General features: G+C 41.6%; 1 protein-coding gene across 1 annotated transcript; it reads left to right on the top strand.

Annotated features, from left to right (window-relative positions):
* Window positions 1-9,327: 9,327 nt before the first annotated feature.
* Window positions 9,328-24,206, top strand: tmem91 (transmembrane protein 91). Its single transcript, XM_058633024.1, has 4 exons — window positions 9,328-9,816; window positions 16,177-17,780; window positions 21,868-22,014; window positions 23,666-24,206. Exons 2-4 carry the CDS (start codon window positions 17,346-17,348, stop codon window positions 23,819-23,821), a joined length of 738 nt encoding a protein of 245 aa, XP_058489007.1. The 5' UTR covers window positions 9,328-9,816; window positions 16,177-17,345; the 3' UTR covers window positions 23,822-24,206.
* The last annotated feature ends 1,323 nt before the right edge of the window (window positions 24,207-25,529 follow it).

Below are 25,529 nucleotides of genomic sequence, written 5' to 3'. Positions count from 1 at the left end.
GTCCCTCTCCGTTTCTCCCTCTTTCTGTCTCTCTCCCACAGAGAACCATTTCACTTAAGCGCTCTCACTCTGCCAGGGGTTGACCCAATGTGTAACACTCTCATTCCTCAACTCTTCCCTCCTTCTCCCTGTCGTCTCTTCGCACAGAAATTCCTGTCAGGATTGACATCACTTGAACGTGTCCCCAGTGCCTCCTGCTGCCAAAAGATTTATGAAGGAGACTGATGGGGAAAAAAAAAGAACTTCTTAATTGCAGGATGTGCTTAGAATTTGTACGTGTAGTCAAAGTTATCAATCTTTTTTTCTGCCATTCAGTGATGAAATGATAAATATAGGACGTTGAGTCACTGCTGCATCTGGAACATAGAGGAAATAATTATCAATGAATGTCACACATTAGAGCAAAATTGGGAGATGAGGACAAAGCTGGTCCAGGGTGCAACATTTTTAAAACAACAGTTTTAATGGCAGAAATTGAATAAAGTGTGCCGTAGAATAGGCATTTCATATGTAATATAGGCAAGGGCCTCCATCTTGTGCTGCCATATTTCTACAGTAGCCCAAATGGACAAACCAGCCAGATTGTGCGTTTCCCATTTGGAAGCAGCAGTCTACTACTGAATCGAAGAATGACATCCTTTCTGATATGCGTGTTTCCACCAAGTGAAACAGTTTGGTTTGTATTTTTTGCATTTCTATTAGGAATAGTACCAAAGTAACTGTCCCAAGTTTTTGGTACTCTTCCCATGCACTAGCGGAGTAATGGTATGATACGGATGGAGCTAGACCCACAACAGTCAGCTGATTGGGCGACAGAAAATCGTCTCTCCCTTGCGATCGGTGTTTCTTCCAACCTGTCCTCCAACTGAAACGTACATATAGGTTGTTTTCTGAAAACGTAACTGTGGGTCGTTTTTTCAAACCCCTGAATACGACGTAAAGGTATGTTTTTACTAGCATTTTCCAACTCGAATATGCACAGGTGTTACTGAGGTTAGGGTTAGGGCAAAAAAGACAGGGTTAGGCAGTAAAAATGAAAAAAAAAATATTAAAAAGGTGGTATGGTTAGGAATCTAACCATTGTTAGATACTGCGTCCAAGGCGGAAGTGGCTGCTGTTATGTATACAACCGCTAGGGGCGCTGGTTTTGAAAACGTAAACATAGGTCGTAATTCCTGCATATGGCCTATATGTACGTTTTATTGGAGGACAGTCTTGTTTCTTCAACACCCGCAGTCTATTCTCATACAAAGCTCGACGTCTTGTTGAGTCACAAACTCAACAAAAAACTAAGCAGAAAAAAACCGAGCTGCTGGATGACGTACGTTGTTGACGTTGTCAGCGCACCGGTACAACGCCGTGCTACGTATCTCACTGACACAGGTACAGCCCACACCCCGCCTACCAAGTAAAGGTACTGTTCTCAGTCGAACCTGAACTGTACCATTGTGGAAAAACTCTAGTCAGGAAAGACAATATTATAAGGACTTGTGACACAGTCGGTTACAATGCATCTACAAAGGCAGCCGGGATTCACTCAGTTATATGACGTTGTGTGCAAAGGACAGAACTAGTAAGATGTTAAGTGCCGTCAGGACATGACCACAATGCATAAACTAATTGCTCCGAAACCCTCGGAGTGTTTTCCCTCCCCCGTGTGCAGTCTTTCTGCTAAGTGGGGGTAAACATGGCTGCAAGCTGGAACTTGGCTGACATTGATCTGTCGTATCATCGAAACTGCAAACATGCACATTTTCTTTAATGGTGGCCTCATTCTTTTGACTCAGACCGTGGCTCAGGTCTATATTGAAAGGACAACCAAGGACTTAATGTTGGCATGGATTTGCAGGTTGGGTCGGGACACACACAAGACGGATTTGAAAGCTTTTAGCAAAGCCTTTGTTTGTTCTGTGAACTTGAATGTGCTTTGTCACATAACTTTTTTTTCTCCCCCCATTCTCCCCTTGTCCATCCATCCTCCCTCCTCTCGGTGGTTCACTGTCCTCTCCGGGTATCATCACTTTGTGTAAACAACCTATCTAACTCTGTCTCCTCTTCTAGCCCTTCTGGGTGTTCTCAGCCTCTGTCAGCCATTTTACAGACAGACTTACAGAGCAGCAATTATTCTTAATCTGTCTCTATTAACCACACGCACACACACACACACACACACTTGGTGGGACACATTAATCACTTTAATTGCCCAAAAGCCAAAGACCACCATCCAATCCTCCGTCTTGCTCATCCTCTTTTTTTGGATGTATCCCCCCATCCTTCTGTGACATATTGTAGACAGGTAAAGACAAAGAAAATGGTCCTATAGACAAAGATCAATACAAAACACAGTATGTCACTTGGATTCAACATCAAGTATGATCAATCAACAAAATCCATGATTGTTTCACAAGATGAGTGAATCTCAAGAAAAGTAAGTCATTGTCGTTTAATGTCCTCTGTTGTCATGGAGACACAGCCGTGTGTGTATGCATGTGTGTGTGTGTGCGCATGTTGAATATGCCCTGGTATGGGTATTTTCTTACTGTCTGATCTGATTAGCTGCTGCTCCACTGGCCTTGTACATTTATAACAAGATGTCGTTTCGGTTCACCGTCAGGTTAATGAATAAAAGAAAGAAGTTGATGCATCTGGGGGCGGAATATATTACACGCCACCAAACAATATGAGGAGGACAGAGAGAGAGGGAGGACAGCAGACAGTGGAGAGTGGGGGGGATTGTGTAATATCATGATGTCGTGAGGTGACCTCAGTTAAATAGTGTCGTCTCTGTTTACCACTGTCCACATGCCTGGAATATAAATGTAAAAAACGTAGCTAAGGCTCCGAAATGACCAGGAAATGAAAGTATAGCTTTGGACAAAATCGATTCATGACCGCCCTCCGTCCGCGTCATCGTGAAATTCCCAAATTTTATGAAGTTTAAAGTGATTATGACTCGGAAAACAGGCATGTTTGGTCACGTTAACAGAGCAGAAAGCCTGTTTTATAATTGTACAGAGTGGTGCTGCAGAGGCGAGTGCAGACATTAAAATAATTTATAAAAATCCACATAAACAATTATAATATGAGAATATTGCACATATTTAGCAGCCTGATGACCCATGGATAAAAACTGTCCTTGAGTCCATTCGTCTGAGTCTTTATGCTCCTGTGTCTCCTGCCAGAGGGCAGGACGGAGAACAGTTTGTGACCTGAGACCTGGAGTCATTGATAATTTCCCCGGCTCTGTAGAGGCAACAGGAGCTGAGATCTCCTCCAGTCGAGGCAGAGGACGATGGGTTTTCTCTGCCATTTTTATTACCCTCTGCAGTGCTTTCCTATTGGCCGCTGCACTGCAACACTGAGATGCAGTACGCCAGACTCTCAATGGTTGCATCGTAAAAAAGGACACCAGCAGCTTGTCCTTCACTCTGTAGGAGCCTCAGGAAGTGCAGTCGCTGCTGGGCGTCTTTCGCCAGCGCCGAGGTGTTCGCTGTCCAACTGCGGTCCTCAGAGATGTGCACCCCAGGCCCTTTAAGTTGGAGACAATGAACTTGTGAATGACAATGCCCCTTACAGAAAAGTTCATGGGACTGCAATGTTGGTGTGGAAGAAAGAAGAGAATTCTTGTACTCCTTAAGTTTATAGATGTTACAGTTTTCCCCCCCTTCAGCCTATGGGTTAGGGTTATATCTCATGAGGATGGAGAGGTATGAAACTGACTGTCTTTTCCAAAGAGACCGACAACAGATAAATAATCCTCTGGATGCTCAGTTCTGTTTCATTGGGATTGAGCCACTGAATGAATCGCACTTAGTCAAGCCAAAGGTGGTGTGGTGTGTCGTCAATAAAATGGACAGGACTGTTACTCTTTGGGTGGTAATTTTCCTGAGCTCTCTTCAAATCTGTCTCGATAGCTCTTTGACCATCCATTAAAGTGAGGGTCGACCTAAAATCCATCTTTTGGGCATCAAACACTCGTCGGCGTGTGGTCGTAAAAAGTTTGTAGTTGTGTCCTCAGTGAAGAAAAAAGTTACAGAGCTGCAGCTGTGGTCAGCATAAATTACAATCGATTTTCCAGCTCCTCGGAAAACTCCAGCAACATTCCAACAATGTGGACACTCTTCACTCATAGAACCTGCTTACGCCATGAACGTTGTCTCTCAGGTGTTGGGTGGTGAAACCATGACGCCTTAATGTCACATGACATTGGCTGTAGATCTTTGGTCCAAAAACTCTCCTGCTCAACTGTGACTTACTTTCTGTCTCCTTAGTGCAGTTAACAAAGTTTCCCCAGGCAAGTTTCCTGCTTACATGAGTCAGAAGTTCTCATCCTTAATTTCAAGTATTTTATAGACTAAATCAGTGTAGTATTTTGAATAGACAAAAAAATATTTCTTATAATGTTTATGTAGGCCTGCATGCCATTATGTGAAGCACATATAGCATATCTTTGTTGCCTACCTGTGTATAACATGTTTGTGTGGATAACTGACCCTGGGTTTTTTTTTCTAAAGATCTGTCGTACTACGTTTGCCAGGACAAGTAATAAAAAAGTGGATTAGCATGGATGACCCAACTCTGCCATCTTGACATGTCAAAAGGTTATCTCCACTCTGGAACACGTGTATCAAAATTATCTCCCAATTTCCCACGGGAAATCACGACGTGACGGGGCCGTTCGTGTGCATTTTGCACATTGGGAATTATTTACCATTTCCAATGGCATGTAAAGGCAGCATAAATCTTACTGGTGAAAGAGATTTTCCTCGCAATGCAACTTCTAACTGAAATGGCATCAATTCTTTTTAGGACGTGGCAGTGACAACCTGAGCATGAGCATTATCCCCAACAGAAAACCAGTTCGATGAGGACTACTGGCCCTGACAAGGTCCTAAAGCTGTTGCGAATACAAGTACACATACAATCTCTCACGTTAATTTAACGTCTTCTGATTTAATTAGTTACAACAAGGATAATCTGTCAATTACTTAGTCTGTAATATGTCATGAAAAATGTTGATCTGCATTTACCAAACCTGAAAAATGATGATCCTGTTTCGTCCACAAACCAATTATTCATTTGTCTTGATTTATTTTTGTTATTTAGAGCAAAGAACCCAGAAAATATTCACAATTAAGTAGCTGAAAAAGCAGAGAGCTTGTTTTCATTATTTAAAAAAAAAAAAAAACAACCTTAAAGCGATTCATCAATCTATCAATCAAATAACCGATGCAGCTCAATAGATTATATTTTTTCCAGGCATCACTGAGCATCATTCAAACCACATGTGTCCATGTTACATACCTGCATGTGTAGTGGTAGTGGAGGTGAGGGTGGGGGGGTGCTGCCTAACATGTGACTGTGTGTGGGCGTGTTTGTGTCCAATGCTGAGCTCTCTCCATTTTCATTGTCCTTGCACTCACACGCCGAGCCTTTCTTTCCCTGTGTAAGATAAATAATTCAGCCTTTCTAGAGACACAAAGTGGAGTGAGAACATTAATGAGGGCGGCAGCGGATAAAATGGAACAGCCATGAAGTGTCTTTCAGGAAAGGACTGGAGCGCAGGGGCTGCAGCTCCTCCGTGGAGGCGTGCACAAATCGGCCATCGTTAGCTGCGTGCAGAGCAGACTGGAGATGGAGCTGCTGCATTTGCATTTCTGCAAAAGTGCCTGGCACACTCACAGCATCTCTTGTCAGCCCTTCTCTGTAACGAGGATAATCGATTACATCTTGGTCAAATATCCATATGTTCCTCAGGAGGGGAAAAACAAACTAATGGTACTGTAGACTGGAGGGTGAAGCACACTGCACTCATCAACATGTATCTGAGGTGTACGAATGAAACGTAATGTTTTAACCTATCCCACGCAGATTTGAACACTTTCTCGCTATAATTATGTTCTAGCACTAAAGTGATTTTGTTTCCCCTCCTCAGTGATATTGGATTAGCTGTGTTTTCCCTATTGAGCTACTTCCCACCTCAGGCTTTTTACTAATGCTACAGCCCCCCCATCCTCCATCTTCCCTTACAAGGTTTGCTGAGGAGGCCATCCATGTAAAAGTGCTGCTGCCACTGCTATAATGTCTTACTTGTACTGTTTTTTTTATGTGTTTTTGTAATTGAGGTCTGATTGCAGTGAAAATGTCTCTGTCTATTGTCACCTGGAGGTCTTTTCACCTAATTTGTCTCAACCCCAACATCAGCTGATTATTCTCAAATCAGCTTGTAGAAAATAAATGGACAGGTCAGAACATAAAAGGCTTATTCTCACCCAGTGACACGTCCCTCAACAGAGGAGCACCAGACACAAGTGGTGTAATATGAGACAGATCTTGGTTCGATAACCACTTTTTGGAGATCTGGATGGTCTAGGACGCAGATTTTTCTCATTTTGACCTTTACGGGGCAAAGTAGCTTCCACAGACATCCAAAATCACATTAGTTTACGTTACAGTGGGATCTTAGAAAGTGTCGTCATGAAATTTGACCAATCGGCAGAGGCCTGTGACGCTCAAAACTTGTGTAGTGCAGTTCAGTTCCTAACCTATGAGGGCCAGGATTGGGAAACACTGCTCTTTCATGTTCTTTTCATTTTATTTGTGTTTTTATTGTATATTCATTTAAATATACACACAGACGGACAAGGAACGCTATATGGTACCTTCAAGGACCCAAGGATTTTCTACATGAAAAAAAAAGTATTTTTATATCCTCCAATAATAATCTTTTTTTTTTATTTCCAAGCATCAAATCAAAAAGACTAAATATTACTTATTCCAGGAACGTTAAATGTACTGCATTTACTGTATATTATTTGGTGCTTGATAATCACTCACATTACAGTTTTGTATACACACACACACACACATTCCTGCAGAGCTTTCTCTACACAGGGATCGAACCAGCAGCTCTACCTGCTGAGTCCCAGTTAGACGCTTAGACCAGTAAACCAGCAGGAACCTAATGTTCAAATAAACATACCAGGTACAAAACGACCTAGAAAAGAATCTGAAGAAGACTGGATTAGCCAAACTCTTCATTAAGCATCATTAAACTCAAATACGGTACATTTTTAAGACTTTAAAAGAAAGGAATTCTTATCCTAAGGTGAACTGCAGCTGTGGCTCAGTTGGTAATGAAAACAATTATTAAAACTCTTCCACAGACTGGATCAGTGAACATGTTGTTTAGGCATTGTAAAAAAAAAAAATTAAAAAAAAATGCAAAGCAAAATTTAGCTGTTGTGTTTTTCCACTGTTTTCTGTCACACAGAATGTGACTGTATGAGAAGGCTACTCCAGGAACCTTCAGACAGAGGTCACTGATCATTTCCAGTAAACACAAAAATAAAATGTGCTACTTGTGCTGTAAAAGTGTCCAAAATCGTATCTCATTTAACCACATTAGAGGCTGATTCATTTCCTTTTCCAGTCATTGGGGTTCGTCATAATCAGTGTGAGATCAATACAAGTCAGACATGAAAACATCGGCCTCGTACTCTATGCATTATCATTAGTGCCCTTGTTTAACTCCTCCCACAAAATCAATCCTCTTAGCTCCTTCCCCTGAACCTTTACTCTGCCCCCTTCAGCTCCTGAGTGAAACAGACAAATGAGGATGGAGATGATGATGGGACAGACACACAGAGAGAGAAAGAGGAGGGAGGAACGCAGGAGGGAGAGAGGGAGAAAGGGCAAAGAAATGGGGGAAAAAAGATGGAAAATGGAGTGATGGCTTGTATGTGCTCAGACTGAGGAGGAGGAGTGTATCGATTCCTACATCATGATGGACTGAGAGGCCTCTCGTCGTTCTGAGAGCCTGAGACAAATGGAGCATCAGATCAGGCAGGTTTTTTGCAGCTGTGTGGAGCGACTGCAAAGACCCAAACAACAGAAACACAAAAACAGCCCAGAGGTTAAATCATATCTGGCAGCACGGGGATTCGAGCTAAGACCAGTGCACCTCATTAAATACTCAGCATAAGCCCTCAGGATTTCATTGATTGCTGGTGTCCAGTAATGCTTGAGCTTTATCTCGCTGCCTTCCTGCTGAAAAGAGGCTAAATGAGCATGAGCCTGAGGCGGGGACAATTGTTTTTTTGTATCTGGAGTCATTTCTGACTGCAGAGCTTCATGAGAGGTTGGTGTGCAAAAAGACCAAACTAGGTCATAGGGTGAAGCCATAACACACAGTGGAGTCATCCTTGCTGGGAGGCATTTCCCTTTATCTCTCCACTTGAAAACCATAGATTCACACACACACACACACACACACACACACACACAACCATAAACCGCTTTTGTTAGCACAGCTTCTGGTTTTTTTTGGTCGACAGGTTTTCGTCTCTGCCTTTGCATTCAGTGGTGTGCACAGACATTTCAAGGGGCAGGTGCTCAAGGAGAAAAAGGGCCACCCCTCATAATTGACTGAAAAAACTAAGTTCTTGTACTTCATTACATGTTTATTTACTTCATTAAACCATACACATCTTTTAGAAAGTTACTGCATGCAAACATAATGTTGTCACACAGTAATTACAACCTATTATTGGGCCATCATTGGACATTTTTAAGAATTCATGCTTTGGGCCGTATAAATAAATCAAATATATAAGTAGAAAACAGAAAATTCCTGTCAAGAGGCTCTAACCTGTTCAGAGGACAAAAGAGTCTGTGCACATCCATGGCACACAGTTACGACAAAAACCATAGTGTGTAGCTTTTAAATAAAACATGTCCGTTAGTCTCCAATCATTGTCAAATTACTTCTCAAAATGTGGATTAAGCCAATCAGCTTGTCAGTATAGTGGTGTTTTGATTTTGACATTTTTGCCCTGCACACAGGAAGTGATTAATCAGACAGCTGAGTGACAAAGAACACAAAGAGCAGCAAAAACGTGGCTGTTCAGCAGTTTGTATGCTGCTCCAGCGCGTCCTCTGTATACACACAAACGCTCCCTCAGTCAGATCTGAAAGTATTGCTTGACAGGGCCCGTTTTAAGCATGTCTGTTCATGAAGACCAAACAGAGGCAGAATAATGACATCAGCAAATCTTGCACACTGCAGCTTTAACCTCAATCCTAATTCCAAACCCAAACCAAGCCCTGACCTTTTTAATCCTCTTAAAGTAGTAAGAAAAGGCAAAATGCCTTTACTTTGCGTGTTTATTTTTCTCCTTGTGAGGACATTTCAGGCAAACACACTCAGTGAGGAAACAGGCTTTAGGACCCAGAGCTTCAGCTGGAATAATAAGGTAGTAGAGTGAGTGGTGGAGGAGGAGGAGGAGGAGGAGGAGGAGGAGGAGATACAGTCAGCTGTATTTGGAAAGTCAGAGGGAAGCTGAGAGTGATAGAAGAGAGGTGACAGTGTGAGACACACTGCAGCTGCAATAAGGATTAATGACACTGGAGGAGGAGGCAAGAAGAGGAGAGGCAGGATGTTGTGTAGAGGGTTTTTAAGCAACACTGCTGCTTCACAGGTGTAGATGCAGCATCATCATCATCCTCCTCCTGCATCCACAGCCGCAGCATCAGCACCACGGCTTTGACAGAGGGATGCTGACAAGTTAGGCTCCCCTGAATGACTGTAGCTCAACCCTCAGCGTGTAGGATGTACACGGAACCTGCATTTGAAATCTAATTACACGCACTTGCTTCACATGCCCACGCCGTGAAAGCGCTGTCAGTGTGTAAGAAAGGGAGAAAAAAGAAAGAAGAAAAAAAGCACTCACTCCAGTGGACTGTGGATTCCCTCAATTTGTCCTAGAGGGACTCAGGACAACAGGACGAGAGGAGCGGGGGAGAGGATCTTTAAAGGTGAGACAACACACAAATGCTGTTTTCTCTACATTGTGAGAGCGATTTTCAACACAAAATATTATCTTTTAAATATTTTCTCCGTACTCTAAGGCAAGGATGCAAACAGAATGGTTTTCAACATGTATTTAAGAAAACATTGAATGCTTAAAATTGCAGTCTTTATTCTTTGATAATTGAATACATCCATCTTTTTATTTATTTATCATCCTCCTTTCATCCCATTGTATAATGAAAGTTGTTCTGCTTATTAAAATAATCACTCTTTAATATTCAAGTTTTGACTTCCACGTCAGCAGTAATTTGTCTTGGATGATAAATTAACGCTCTGTGTTCACGTGAAAACTTTCAATTACTGATTCACAGGTCTAATGGTGAATTAAAACACAATATCAAATGTGAAATGTAAAAAAGGAGCTGTAAAAAGCATATGCAGTACAATAAAGGACATACTGCTACAGAGTGGAATCATCATCATCATCAGCAGCAGCAGCAGCAGCAGCAGCAGCAGAATACCAACACCACCACCCACTCATTCACCCCCATGACAAATGCACTGCTCTGCTCTATTGTTTATCTTTGCACTGTATATTTATTTACTGCTGGCAGCATCACAGCAATCTTTCCAGAAACCTCGGAAAAACCTTAACCTCCTCCTGCATTCCTCAACACACGTCCTATTTTTATCGGCGTGTGTCAACCGTGAACTGTCTAATGATGACGGTGAGAGACCATGTTTGTTTTACATCATCGCTCATCCTGTAAAACACCTGAGAGGCTGATTACCTCATTCAGCAGCACACACACACACACACACTTTGGTCCCTTGTGATGACATTACATTGACTCTAATGCTAATCTTATAAAGCTGGCACAGGCAGAGTCTTAAATGTGACTATTTTTCCCCAGTTTTTGTTCATGGAAAAAAAACATGAAAAGTGAATCATTTTTGGTTTGTGGAAAAAAACATGACATTTGAGGACGTCGTAATTTCAACGTTTGGGGAAAAGAAATCAAGATTTTTCTGATACGTTATGGAGCTAAAGATAAAATCATCTCAACGTAGTAAAGAAATGCTTTGTATTTGTATAAAATAAAGTGAGATTACTTTTTTTTGAAAAGGGCATTGGCTTGTTCAAGGTGTGTGTGAGAACAGATAATTTCCCCCGACAACAGAAAAACACACTCTTTAATACAACTGATGTAAACACGGTTTACACGTCTAGAGGCGTGACAGGCGTTACACGTAAACTGAGTGTTTTGGCAGCTTTGTCAGCTTTCACACACATTTTTTTCTTTTTTTTACTAATGACACCTTATTATAATTAAAGTGACATAACAATAACAGTCTGGTGTTTTTCTGGTTTTCAGGTTTCATCAACGGTGTGAATTTAAGTGATGGCAAAAACATTTAGCTCTTTTTAGATCTTTTTCCGTATTATCTTGTGAATCGGAATCAGAAATCATTGTGGTTGTATGTTTATACCACCAACTATGATAGTATGACGCGACCATAAAAACACTAAACAGAACATTAAATAAAATGAAGACCACCTGATAATAAAAATTTTAAATAAATAATCTGTGTGTGTATTAGACATGAGATAAAGTGGGCGTGATGCTTAGCAACGTGAGTCGTCTGGCAAATGTCATGTTTGTCATATATACGCACAGCAGCTTATTATATATACACTATATAAAAATGTATTCTAGAAATGAATATGCATTTAAAATTAGGTGCATTTTTAGCATTTTTTAATAATCAGCATCAGCCGTTTATTATTTATTTCCTTTGTTTATTCACCTTTGTTTCCAGAAGGTAAATAAACGCTGCTCAGTGCAGTGAAACTTTCATTTTTCATCATAATATATTTGACAAAATGCTTGTACCATGTGTTTTTATTCAAGTCTTAGGACATGTTGCTGTCATTTTGTCTGTACAAAGGGTCTCTGTGTACAGGGTACTGTGTGTTATTGGGAATCTCCAATTGTTACCTTACATTGTCAGTGTTTTGACACAGTGGCATATACAATTAGTGCACTTCCACACAAAGTGGCAGCAGCTGCAGATCACACACACAATACTGTGTTAGTGAGGTATACAGTATACACTTCCTGTACAGTGTGTCCCATAATGCTCACAGATGCACGTAACATCACACTGGATGTATAACATAAAACACACGCTGCAGTGAGATGCTGCAGCCGTTTGAAACACATCACAGATGGGTAACGTGTCGCTCCTCAGGCCTCGTTGCACTCGAGCACCAGCTGTGCAAAGAGTGTGTTTTTCTATAGATGAGTGGGTGACGCGTGTGTGTAGGTGTCGATGAAAAGTGAATGATGCGCAAAGCTGCAGAGATTCTATGTGCACGTGTGGCTTCTGTGAGGGAATGAATTGACTGAATGCGTGTCTTCTTGTGTTTTGTTACCTTTTTTTTGGCATAAACACTGATCTTGTCAGAACCAGACAAAAAAACAATCTGGTCAAACCTCATTTTCTGAGGAACTGGTTGAGTTTAGGAGGATATGGGAGGTTATAGGTTTTGGCATTAACTGGTTATGGTTAAGGTTTCATTTAACTCTTTGTTCAGGCTATTCAAATGAATGGAAGTCAATGTAGTATAGTGTCTTGTGGGGACCTAAATCGTGTTACACAGCCACATTATGGGGACAAAAATCAAGGTTAGGGTTAGGGTCAGGGTTAGGATTAGGCCAGTAGTAATTATGGTTATGGTCAGTAAATCTCCAGAAAAAAGTCGATTTAATGTCCTCTGAAGTCATGGAAACCAGTGTGTGCATGTGTGTTTACCTGGTATTCCTTATGTTGTGGGGACCTGTTTACACAGTCACATTATTGGGACTCGTCTTCTTTTTAGGGGACAAAAGTCAAGTCCCCATAGACATGTGAGGGTTAGGTTGTAATGTAAATAAATGCAATGTCCTCTGAAGTCATGGAAACCAGTGTCTGTGTGTGAGTGCTTGTGTGTGTGTGTGTTGGGGGGGGGGGTCAATGCAGGGCATATCGTGGACTGATTAATGAGCTCCTGCTGTCGCACACACATTCAGCACAGAGGGGTTTTAAGTAAACCCAGTGTCTGGCACGGCTGAGGTTCATTTGTTATCACGTAGTGATTCTGTTGAAATCATCTGTCCTTTGCTGTCTAACGTGGAAAAACGCGGCTACACGCCGGAATTATCCCATCCAGTTATTATCAAGCCGAGCAGAGGAGCAGCACTGAAAATGGCAAATTAGCCTCCGCTTCATTTCTCCTGCAGTGAGCACTGCACTCCACCACAGTGAATGCGTTTCCATAGGAACATGGTGTTACTTTGAGCTCCACGAGCTGTGCGATGCTGACTATGTCGCCTTTTCTGTTGCAGTTTTACCCCCTCAAGAAAGTGATTAGGAGGGAGAGAAAGTGTGAGAAAAGCCATTTAAAATGCTACTTGAGTATCCACATTTTGTTTGGCATATCTCAAATCTCAAAGACTGCTCTGGTCTTATCAGCCTGATATCTCTGCTCTTCATCATGTATTTTCATTCGAACCTGCAGGCTTCTACAGCTGCAGTATTCCACTGCCAGCATTTCCCTTTTCTACAAGTGCTTTCACTGTATCTGCATCTCCTCGATCCGTATCAGCTGAAGTATTGCAGCAATTACTTCCAGCTCTGTGTTTGTATGCGCATGTGTGTGAGTGTGTGTGTGTCTGCACTGTGAGATAGAGAATCAGTGTGTCTGTGCAAAAAAAGACTGCAGAGTCACTGGAAATCAGTTCAGAGTCAGCACCAGCAACAGGGTTTAGGGCAACATTTCACATTTGTGTCATGCAGCAAGTGCAAGACAAGTTTTCAGTTTTGCACACTGGCTTTTGCTGACAGTGTTGGCTGGATTACGGAGGAGAGCAATGGAGTCTGATCATAAGCAACAATAATAAAAAAAAAAAAAAAAGGAGGAGGGATGGAAGCAATGAAGGGAGCTGAGAGTTGTTGTGAGCTTTTGTATGAGCACTAGAATAAAGAAGAGGCAGAGAGGGAGAAAGGGACGAGGAGCTCTTGTAAAAGTGTCAGTGGTGATTTGCGGTGGCGTCCTTGCAACATTCCCTGTACCTGACTGGATGTTTTATGAGCGTTGCAGAATCAGAAAAAGAGGCAGGCTTATAATACAGCTGACAGAAGTCTTTTTATGGTGGATGGGCAGAGGTGGGGCTGTGGAGGTGGTGTTGGGGAGTGTAATAAAGCTGAGTGCACCTCTCCTGGAATGAAGCTGCAGTGATTAGGAGGAGGGGGGACAGAGGAGAGAGATAGAGAGAAAGAGAGATAGAGAGAGAGGCTGGTGCCACAAAAATGTGTGCGTCCACATGCGCGTTTGCTCCGAGCTGTTGAACGATCACTCGGCTTGTTCAGCGCGAGAGGTACGAGCCCTCCATGAAAGAGAAGACGAGGGGGTCTCAGCTCCACTCCAGCCAATTATTCCAGCTTTCTTTTTTATATTATATATTTTATTATTTTTTCTCTCTCTCCCTCCCTCCCTCCCTCCCTGTGCTCTGAAGCATGTAACAAGTCACTGGATTGATCTCGAGCCTGTGAAGCACTCAGCCATGCAGAATGAATGCTTACTGATGAGATATTATGTAGTATGGGTTGAAGTGACTCCTTCTCATTCCAAGCAGGAGTGAAAAGCCCCTTAAAGCACAACACAGGATTTTTTTTTTTCTTTTCCTCTCTTGTCAGCTCGCAGCAGATTTCTCCTCCACCTCTCAGTTGAGGTCTAATTTTAAAATGTTCTTATAGTCCACGAAGTCATTGGTATGTGAGGTGAGTCACATGCCGTACTAGGTGTGTACTGTATGTGTCCAACGGTTATGGATGTTGTGCAAGTGTTGAATCGGCATGTCAACAATCTTGTTTCGTGATGCAGCACGGTGGGAATATGATACTGTGACAACGCACTGCCACAGCTTTTCAGTTTATTCACACGGGCGTTAAAAGTTAGGTTCATTTAATTTAACTTAGCATAGCTAATGTTCCTGAGTGTGGAACTAATCCTGTTTAAATGAAACTGATTAAACATTAACAGATACTGGGAGGAAATGGAATACATGTGGAACATACAAAGAAAGATAGATTGGGATGAATTTGTTTTGATGCCCAGGCCTATCATGCAAATGTATCAGTAAAAAGCTGAAAGTTCTGATTCAAAATGTGGCATTGATGAGCAGTGACGAAAGATTTACGAAGAAGATAAAAACAACAATGTTGTCTTCCCGTTTCTGCTCTTCAGAACTACTTTTAGTCAGATTTTGACATTTTGTTCAAAAACGGTCTTGTCAGCACAGGAAATATTGTGTCCTAAGCTCATTCATTTGTAAACTTTATGTAAAAATAGGCAATTGCAAACTAAATTTCAATTTTGAAACCTCAAGGTTGGTCACCTGTAAGCAGGTACCATGGTTTGCCATCCATTTTCCTTTAAATGGGATCATCATTTACATCGTGTTCTATTGAAGAAGACCTGAAACCTGATTGAGCCCATTTACTCCTCAGGACGTCATAAATCATGTGAACAGGCTCCTGTTCCCACGGACCTCCATTCAAACAACGTTATTTTTGCAGCTAGTGGAGTCGCCCAAGTGATACATTTACTATATGTGCATGAAGAAAAAAAAAACCTCCGTCTGACATGGAGTTTTGAAGGCAGCAAAAAGCAGTCAGCAATGGGCAGCTTTCACTCTCACCGTTTGTTCTTTTCTGGCAACAGAACTTCAGTTTATACGTCGTCTGCTTCTACTTCCGGGTCAAAGGCCAGGGAGGAAATTTAGGTGCAGAACACCAAATCCAACGCCAATCTGACTAAGTGTATATATGCGTAATAGGACTATGAATCCAGGTATGCTAGTCCGACTAAGACTAGCTGAGGTGTTTACATGAGATTGACAAAACCAAAAGATTGTCTTAGTCTGACTAAAATGGGACTTTTAACATACATGCAAACGCACTGACTTAGGCTTAAAGGTCTATTGGGAGAGAATGTGTGACATCTAATAATGAGACTCCTTCCTTTCCAAAGTGTGACAAGAAACTATGGTGGCCCGTGCATACTAGAAGGGATTTCATTTTTCTTTGTTTGCATAGTGAACTTCCATGATAAAACATGAAAACACAGCCTCAAGCAGTTTTGTCCATTTGTAAAGTACATATAAAAGCTATATACTTTATTTTAAGGTGACTACACACCTAAACAAACATACACATGAGTAGTTTATTCAATACCGGTCAGTGAATGCTCCGAAATGTTACACACTGGACATTGAAGTGTAAAAATCATTGTGTGACCTTGTTCTTCTTTTTATCAATAGACTTCATCGTCCTCCTCGGAGAAGTGTGTCGTGAGCCGCCCGGCTGCTCCTCTGTCCTGAATGAAACCCTCTTAAGGCGGACGGGAAGCATTAAAATTACATGTCCCCAAGGAGCTCTGCTGTGGCAGGCGGCAAAACCACAGCCATAAATCAAGAGCAGAGAGCTTTGATTTCTTCATTATCGGCTCCTGCAGCAACAACAATGTCCGCTGACCTGCCCATCTGCACCGTGGGATTCTATTTCTGGAGCCTCATTGCTTTTACAGATTAACTGCCCTCAAATATGGCCCCAATCCTGTCAGTGTGCCACTAGTTTGACTGCTGCCCGAGGTTGTGCATATTCAAGCTTCATAGCACCCCACTGAGCATCCGTCCAGTCATCCAAAAGCCCTGATGCCTTTGGTCTGTTTTTGAGAACACAGTCACTGCAACTTTTGTTCTGACTCATGAAAAGGAACAAAAAAAAGTACATGACAAAACATCCTAAAAGTCTTATTTTGTTAAATAACTTCTCAACTCATGTGTGATTGCTTGTTTCCTTTCAAATCTGTTGACAGGAGAGATTGACATCCAGAGCTTTCACACTTACTTTATGACACTTATTCATATTTTATTGCAGTGGACGTTTTTTGTTTTTTTTGTTTGATCCTGAGGGCAGTTACAGTGAAATCCTTTTGCCCAGTGTTTTCATTTTCCTGTCTGGGGCTAATCAGGGACCTCGATCATCTCAATTGGCATTTTCATATAATATGAGAGAGGAAGTAACTGGTATTAGCATATTCATGAACACTAACGCATTCAATCATGTAAAATTGGAGACATGGGGCAAATCATGAACCACCAAATCCTGGAACTAATATCTTATTACATGTGAGGAGAAAAAAGGGGAGTCTTTAATCCACCCACACAACTTCAGCACATCATCTCGTGGCACATTAAGGACATTTTCGCTCTCATAAACCTGGCCTGTGTTGCAGGCCTCTGGACAAAGGCCTGTGATAAGTCAAAAATGAAAGAATAGGATTAAGATGGATTATCAGTAGAGAAGCAGCTGCCTCTGCATAAGCCCATCGGACGCTCTTCAGGGAGACAAGCTGCAGACTGATTTGCAGATTACATTTGGTTGTTGATGTGGTGGCCGCTTGTGTGGTTGGAATTAACCGAGAGGGATGGAGAATCAGAATGAACTGGAGCACCCTCTTCTGGGAGAAAATCCCAATAACAGCCGGGCATCCGCTCCGGGGCTGGGGCCCGGGACTGGACAGGCCCCGGCTCCTCTGTTCAAGGGAATGTTGGTCAAGTGTGAGGAGGACAGAGCCTATCCTCCCTTAGCATGGAGAGGCTACTGTGGACATCCTCCTGAGCTTCAGCAGCAGCAGCTACTGGACCCTTGTTCCTTACCCCGCACACTGGATTCTTTTTACCCGCCAGCTCCAATCTGGGGCCACACGGACTCCCTGCTCAGCAAAGATTACCTGGAGACCACCTTTGTGGACATTCGGCCTGGCTCCACGCTGGAGAGGAAGCTGCTGGCCGAGGCGCAGGACTTCCACAGCATGTCCTACAGCATGGACGATGAGGATGACCTGCTTCCTGACTCTGACGTAAGACTCCACACTGACATTGTTCAACCTCATACAAAAATTGCCAAGACTACCTGAGTACATTAACTTTAGATAGAAGTGGACAAAGTCTTCTGGTTTGAAATGAAGCCTAGGAAGTAGAATACAAGTTAGCCACTAGGGGGCGACTCCACTCATTGTGGAAAAAAGAACATTTGCCTATCCAAAGCCTATTGGAGTCTCTACTTCTTGATTGATTTATAGTGTCAGTAAATCATTTTCTGAGGAGTTAATGGTCGAAACCACTAGTTTCAGTTTGTCTTCAACAGGAATATGATGTGAATTTTGTAAATAATGTATAATAAGTATGGCACACTTAAGTGGTCATGTTGTCAAATCATGAATCTTGAGGCTTCAAAATGAGTTTTCCAAACCACAGACCCCCACTGTTACATACCGTCTACGGCTAAATTAGAGGAATGGTTTTCTTTAAAAAATAATTGGAAGCGATTTTGATTTGACTCGTTTCATCATCAATGTCCTCACAGCTGATCTAAACACATTTCAGCAACGTCCTTTGTCGTGGAGGAGTGCGACCGCCTCATATTCTCAGAACAGATTCTGTAAATGAGAGAGCAACTTAAAAATAGACGTACGAGCGGTGCATTTCAGGGGTAGGCAGCAAATTGAACGCTTACTGTCAAAAAGCCAGATTACATAAAGCTCATCTCCTGCTGCCGCGCAGGTAATGACACCACAGTAGCGATGCAGAGGATGCCAGGTCTATTTCATAGATCAGCGAGCTAGGCTACCCTGGAGAGAAATGAAAATGAGCTTTTTTATAAATAAAAAAGGCAACTTTATGGTGGTCATGTGATGTTTTGGGGGAATGTGAACATATACATGTAAATGTCACAAATAAGAAGCTGCTAGTAAGTTAAAGTCTCACAGCAAAGTCAAATTAAAGTACAATGATGCCTCACTGTTTTTACTTGGATTAAAAACACAAATCAATCACGCAGGCAAACAGCAGCTTTACACACACGGCAGAAACTTTTTCTTCACAAGGGCAAAAGAACAGCACAAACATTGTTTTTCCCTTCATTCATTCTGAAAGCTTGATGCAGAAGGCGAAGGCCTGTGGCAGTGAAACCTTGTAGTGACCTCAAACAGGCACAACACAACCACTTTGTTAAACTGGTGAAGTGGCAAAGGGAATAAGGAAAAGGGTAAAGGTTGTCAAAGATTAAATGCATTGTTAAGAATATAAACTGTCGTGAAACACCAAAGACGAAGACCAGCCATGGTCCAGATTACTCAGGAGGATGATTAATAGTAAATGGAGCCATAAATTAAGTAAAAGAGATGTTAATCTCAGTAGTGTTCCTTCCCAAGAGACATCAGAGCAAAATGACTGGGATTACATCGACACAGCATTCTGATAGTAATCAGATTATGACCAAAAATTGGGGGCTAGGCGCACCCTTGGTAGATTGCTGTGGGAAAACTCCTTATATGGACATTCTTGGAGAGTGTGTTTATAAGTCACATCTTCAGGCTTTTCCAAGCGCGATTTTTCGTCCTCTTATGTGTTGTTGAGTCAAAGTAGTATTATTTTATTTTTGTTCATAAAAATGAGCCAAGCAAAACTTTGAGCTGTGACGTGTTTCCAAATATAACCGACTCCATCGGATTTTAACATTTTGAGTAGATTTTGCTCAGATGTGTTTATATAGTTTCTGTGTTTATATAGTTGGTGAAAATTGGGGCGAAAAAAAAGATAATTTCATCAGACTGCCTTTAGGTTGTGCTGAAAAAAAGAACACATAAAAGACCAGTTTAAATGAATTGGAGTCAGAAGTTTTCACACAAAAAAATCTAAATGCATCACATGAACCCCAGTACGCCTCAGGTAATTATCAGTAACTGACTTCCACCCATCGCTAATAATGGTGGTTGTAGTTTCAACTAAAAAACACTCACTTCAGTGAGATTTCCAACTCAAAAAACCCTTACACAGGAGTTCCAAGCTACCAGTCATGTCAATAATTTAAAATACCATGCTACTTTTTCCCTGTTAATTGTGCCGTCTGTGTCTGTCACTCCCAGTTCAGAGTTTAGGTGTAAATGTAAGACATTGAGTTGAGCTGTGGTAGTTTGTGAAGGAATGGAGTTGTCGAAGTTTAACAAACAACCAGTTCCCTGCACAAACACCACAAATACCCCCAAAAACAAAAAACACAAAAAAGTTTTATCAAGTTCAAGCAGTCAAGAAAGAACCCCACACTTATTTATTTGTTTTACTACAGTTACATCATTTCAGCCTTCTGCCCTTCTCTCAGACCAGAAACACTCTGACACTGGCACTGATTTATAACCTAGGCCACTCCTACTCGACGCATGTGTTGGCAATCGTAACAATTAACCTCCACCTGTTGTGAGGGAGCAAACAATCAGTTTGGGGGTTTTTTTTTCAAACATACATAAAATCACAATATTAAAAAGAAATAATTCTTAGTAGATGTGCAGACAAGGTTACAACATTAGTATGTATGTCATAAATACCTTTCATATGATAGAGAATGAAAATTGAGAAAGAGGTGGTAACATGGCAGTTTTAACCACATGGGCTGAACATTGATCATAACCTAAAATGTTTTTATGGTGGATTTGTTGTGGGTTTTTTTTAAAGCAGTGACATGTCCTGTTTTTATATATGTTAAAATGTCAAATCTACCCACTGATTGTTTTCTCCCTCACAACAGGCGGAGGTTGATTGCTGTGATTGTCAGCACATGTGTGAAGTAGGCGTGACCCACTCTATAAAGCAGAGCCAGTGTCACAGTGTCCCTGCTCTTGAAAGAGTGGCCATCACTTTAGTTTTGAACTTGTGCAAATGGGGGAAAAGAATGTGTTTGACTGTTTCTATGTTTAGCCACTTTTTTTTACTTCTTCTTCTCAGTGATCAGCTCCTAAAATGCAATATAATTATGTGCTACTTTTTTTTTTTTTTTACAAATAGACATGAACACACGGGCAGCTGACATTTATGACAAGACTTTTGGTTTTGAGAAGGTCAGCCTTGTGCCGCTCTGATCACCAACTCAAATCATTGAGCAATTAGTTTTTCTCATCTCTGAGAAGTGATACATCAGAGTTGAGAGCAACAGATTAAACATTTCCTTTGTGCCAGGTGGCAGGTTTTTGGTTTTTTTACCGCCGTCCACTGCAAACCAAATTTCCACCTGGAGAAACAAAAACCTCTGAATCTTAATCTAGAGTTTTCACAGCAGTAGATGTGAGTCATAAGGAATATGAATGGAAGCTTGTGTAAACATAATCTGAACAATGTCGTATTAGATTACTGATGAGACAGTCACTATCTGTGCTGCTTTTTGCTTCTAGTCGCCATGGGAACTGCTTTATGCTCCAGGCATATTATGAGATCATATTCCAGAATTATCCAATGGCATCAAATTAAACTTAATTTTATTGTAGGTTAAAGCACTAGTATTTAAAGCTCAAATGTTACAGGAGTATCTTTGTTGGACAATGCACAATCATTTCACATACACTTTTTAATAGAAGCAGTGAGGTGGAAGGGAGACGCAGCATCACACTGAATACGCAACCGTTTCACATTGTTGCATTAATCATGAATTGTCAGCAGTCAACAGAGCTTTCCTACATCCAGGCTAACCCCATTCAGTCACACTGTCTTAATGAGAGTTTCATTTGTTGTGGAATCTAAACCTTTCACACAGTGTGGGCCAAAGCCCTCTGGTGGACAATGCAGCTACTGCAGATGGCCAATTTGAGGTCATTAAAAATAATAGGTTTTTTTTAGTTTCATAATTAAGCTCAAACTATTTAAGCTACATTTTTAATTGACAAACAAAGACATTGGATTTAAATGACATGCTAAAAGGAAACCATTCACTAAGTGTTTTGTAATAAGTTTGAAAGGCTATAAAAAGGAAATTTGCTTTTTCTCCAATTCATCCCCTGTGAACATAGACATTTCAAAGACACACTTCACGTGGGCAAACACAAGCAGACTCACGAGTGTGAACAGACACTGTGAGCACTCAGACACTCTGACCTGATCTCAACTCTGTTTAAATCCCAGGACTCGTCCATTGATGACTTCAGTGATACAGACAGTGAGAGCAACTTCCCTCTGATGATCCCTCAGGACTATCTGGGTCTGGCCTTTTTCTCCATGCTCTGCTGCTTCTGGCCCCTGGGCATCGCTGCTTTCTACCTTTCACAGAAGGTACACACACACACAACTAAAAATAGCCCCAGTGTTGTGCAAGGGTGGATGTTATGATGCTGTTGTATGATTATAACATGAGATCTTTAACAGGACAGAGCTGAACAATCCACAGTAGAAACACAAGATCTTTTGAAATGGTGTGTGTGTGTGTGTGTTTTGTGCCATGATTCAGATCAATTTGTTTATTTCCACTAAGGAGGACGTGTTTTTATCCACATTTGTCAGCTGTGGGCAACAACACTTGAAAGTAATTGTTAACCATGTGAGATGGAGTTGTAAAATTGACATTGTGGAAAACTGGGCAAACTTTCCTTAGATATTTCTCATATTCAGTCTCTAATATGTCATTTTATAAACCTGCCTATATCAGTGCCATGATTTGCCAACATCCTGTTCCCAATGGATGCCAAATACAAGGCATTCATTCTGAGGTTATGAAAACATTTCTACTTTAATTTTAACAGCAAGGACACACTTGTACAAACATACTTATTAGTTGTATGTTTCATTTTTGCCAATAAACCTTTTTAAATGTTTACACAATAGATTCCAAGTATAATGCAACAAAACGAACAGAAAAATATCACTAAGGAAAAGACAAATGTTCAATAACTGATTTCATGCCATCCCTAAACCAAATGATGTCTTGACCCTACTGAACTATAGATAGATAGATAGATAGATAGATAGATAGATAGATAGATAGATAGATAGATAGATAGATAGATTTATCCCTGTCTTATATCATTTGTATTTCCATTAGCAAGGAGTCTATCAAGCCACTGTGGAAAGAAAATATTAAAAAATCAGTACTGCTTCTGATATAATCATCTCCCCCACCTATCACTATATATAATTAGTTTTCCGGACAAAATGTCAGTGAGGAGCTGGTAAAAACAAAATAGATCAGGATAAAGTGAATATAATGACTATGTCAACTATCAGTCCATAGCAACACAGACCTATTTTGAAATGCTGTGAAAACCAACAGTTGAACAGTAGTTTTGTTTTTTTACTCGACCGGCTCTCTGCTGACCACAATATATACTCATTGGCCCCCAGGTCATTTGACTTTTAGAGCCCTGGCCTAAACCATCTCATCACTCACTGTTAGTTCTGGCAGTGTGGAAAAAAAATAAAACACCTATATCTCCAGTCCCCAGAGGGCTATAGTTTCATACGGCATCATACCAGCAGTGCTGGGGGGGGGGGGGGGTGAAATCCTATAAAAGCAAAGCTACAAAGCTAACTGGCAGCAAAATGCAAAGGCCTTCTGATCAGATCAATAGCCTTCGTTAAGGTTTAATTGGAGTCATAACAAGGAGCCCGAAGGTGATAGATTTCCAATACTGTTGAGTGCTACTGAAAACAGAGGTCAGAGTCAAAGACATAGACGGGAGGGAGCGAGCAGGGACGGAGGGGGAAAGTGATGAATGAGGCACAAACGTCGGGTGTAATTCAGAGATGGAGCGTAATATGGGTTTAGCTTGTGATTGGAATGAGTGGAAGAGGAAAGTGTATAGGCCATGGAGGACACTGACAAATGATGACAAATGCTGCTTCCTCTCTCCTCTCCCTCCACCCTCCCATGACTCTAATCCTTATCTCACTCCTCCCCCTCTCTCTCTCTCTCTCCCCCATTTCTTAGACCAACAAGGCAGCGGCTCAGGGGGATTTTCACGGGGCCAATGCAGCGTCACGGCAGGCTCTGTGGCTCTCGGTGCTCTCCATTGTGTTTGGAATCATCACGTACATCTGTGCCATCGCTGCACTCATCTCCTACCTGTCTGGGAAACCACCATAAAGGGCACACAAGGATTGCGACTCTTGTGCACATTATCCACACAAGCCAACATGTCACCTGTAAAATAGCCCGTTTTTGTCTAATTAAACAATCATTTTCTCCACAGTGAGAAACAAAGAGCAGTGGAGATCACATTCACGTCTAAATGGATCAGGTCACATTTCAACTCAAAGAGGATGTTCCTTGCACAAGAATGAAGAATCACTGAACATTACGCAGTACAACTCCATGTAGAAGATTCAGTCTGTAAGTGTTGTTTATTGTCACCCGAGGTTTTAAAGCTATAGTGCGTTAACTTTTTAAGTGCAAACACGTGTCCAATGACATTCAAGTCACATCTGTAGCCATCAAACCGAAGGGTTCACACAATTCTGATCAAGTCAGCTTCACACTTTTCTACTATACAGTTGTAGCTCGGCACGGTTTGGCTCGTCTTTTCATTCCCATAGTACAACCTCAATGTGGGCGGAGTCATCATATCAGGGCTGCACAACACCAACTAGAGACTTGTAAAGCACTTGTTTTCGGTGTACTGAATCAGTTGATTTTAAAAAAGATGTTCACAGAATCATTTAGTACTTTCCTACATGACCGAAGTGCAGACTCTGACACGCTGAATTAAAATACAGCAGAAGGGATTGTGATGTGGATCACGATCACCAGATTTCGGCAGCGCTGACGCAAAATACACCAGACTCTTCTGTTAAATACAAAAATTAAAAATTTTGTTGCTAAATGTTGGAGATGAACGCATGTTTTCAGGATTTTTAAGTCTTACTAGCTGATCTACAGTTCGGCATTTGATTCGTCGCGCTCATGACTCTTCCAGTGACGACACTCTCTGACCAATCAGTGTCCGGCAGTCTGTCGACCTCACATTTTAGCTTCACGCTTGGAGCCGTGCCGTGCTACAACTTTATAGTGGAAAAGCGCCACAACATTACTGTGCTGCGCACGGAAGTGATTCAGTTTATTTCATAAAAAAACAGATGAAAGCAACAGCAACATTGTGCTAGTAGAGCGAGGTGTCTGAAAAGTTTCAGAAGTGAAATCTTCTGCTCAACCAACTCCACCAGTACCACTACAGTGGTGCTGTATACACACAGATGCTCCCTCAGTCAGGTCTGATTTTTCAAATGAAGGATGCAGCATACAAATAACGCTACATTGTTTCTGTTCACCAACACCAAACAGAGGCAAAACAACAAAAAATCACCAAAAGTTACGCACTGTAGCTTTAAATGACCAGTTTTTCTGTTATTTTGTGCTATAGTCGTTATCAAATGTTAAGCATAACTGGGGGGGGGGAAAAACTGCAAAAGCAGATGTTAACTTAACACTATAGATGTCATAAAACGATGGAGAGGCAGAGGGAGATACTTAACTTCAGCTGCCTGGAAAGTGGAGGGGGATTTACAGTGATGCAGATTCACAGGAAGGTCAGAACAAGGACGGTGCAGTGGCTAAATCCTGACGGACTTTGCTGTTGGAGAGCCTCAGTCAGCACCGTCGCTTGCAGGATGAACGCTGCAGTGGTAGTTTTATAGCTCCTCAGAGCTTTATTTTTAAAACTCATAATGGAATGGATGAAATATTCTGTTCCCTGCTCTGGCCGGAGCGAAGGACCAGCAGTGACACACTGTACATGAATCACCCACATCCTCGTTCACCTGCAGAAGAGACTTTGACTCTGCTTTGTCCATGCCAA

This window comes from Solea solea, chromosome 7 (genome assembly GCF_958295425.1).
Source record: "Solea solea chromosome 7, fSolSol10.1, whole genome shotgun sequence".
Lineage (NCBI taxonomy): Eukaryota > Metazoa > Chordata > Actinopteri > Pleuronectiformes > Soleidae > Solea > Solea solea.
The sequence above is the reverse complement of the archived record's forward strand: the minus strand, read 5'-3'. Positions and strand labels throughout refer to the sequence as shown.

What these genes read in the sequence shown, in the direction of transcription:
- tmem91 (XM_058633024.1), top strand. Translation starts at nt 17,346, where the DNA reads ATGGAGAATCAGAATGAACTGGAGCACCCTCTTCTGGGAGAAAATCCC. An exon ending in ACCTGCTTCCTGACTCTGAC is followed by an intron (nt 17,781 to 21,867) that starts GTAAGACTCCAC and finishes TTTAAATCCCAG; the next exon opens with GACTCGTCCATTGATGACTT. An exon ending in CTTTCTACCTTTCACAGAAG is followed by an intron (nt 22,015 to 23,665) that starts GTACACACACAC and finishes CCCATTTCTTAG; the next exon opens with ACCAACAAGGCAGCGGCTCA.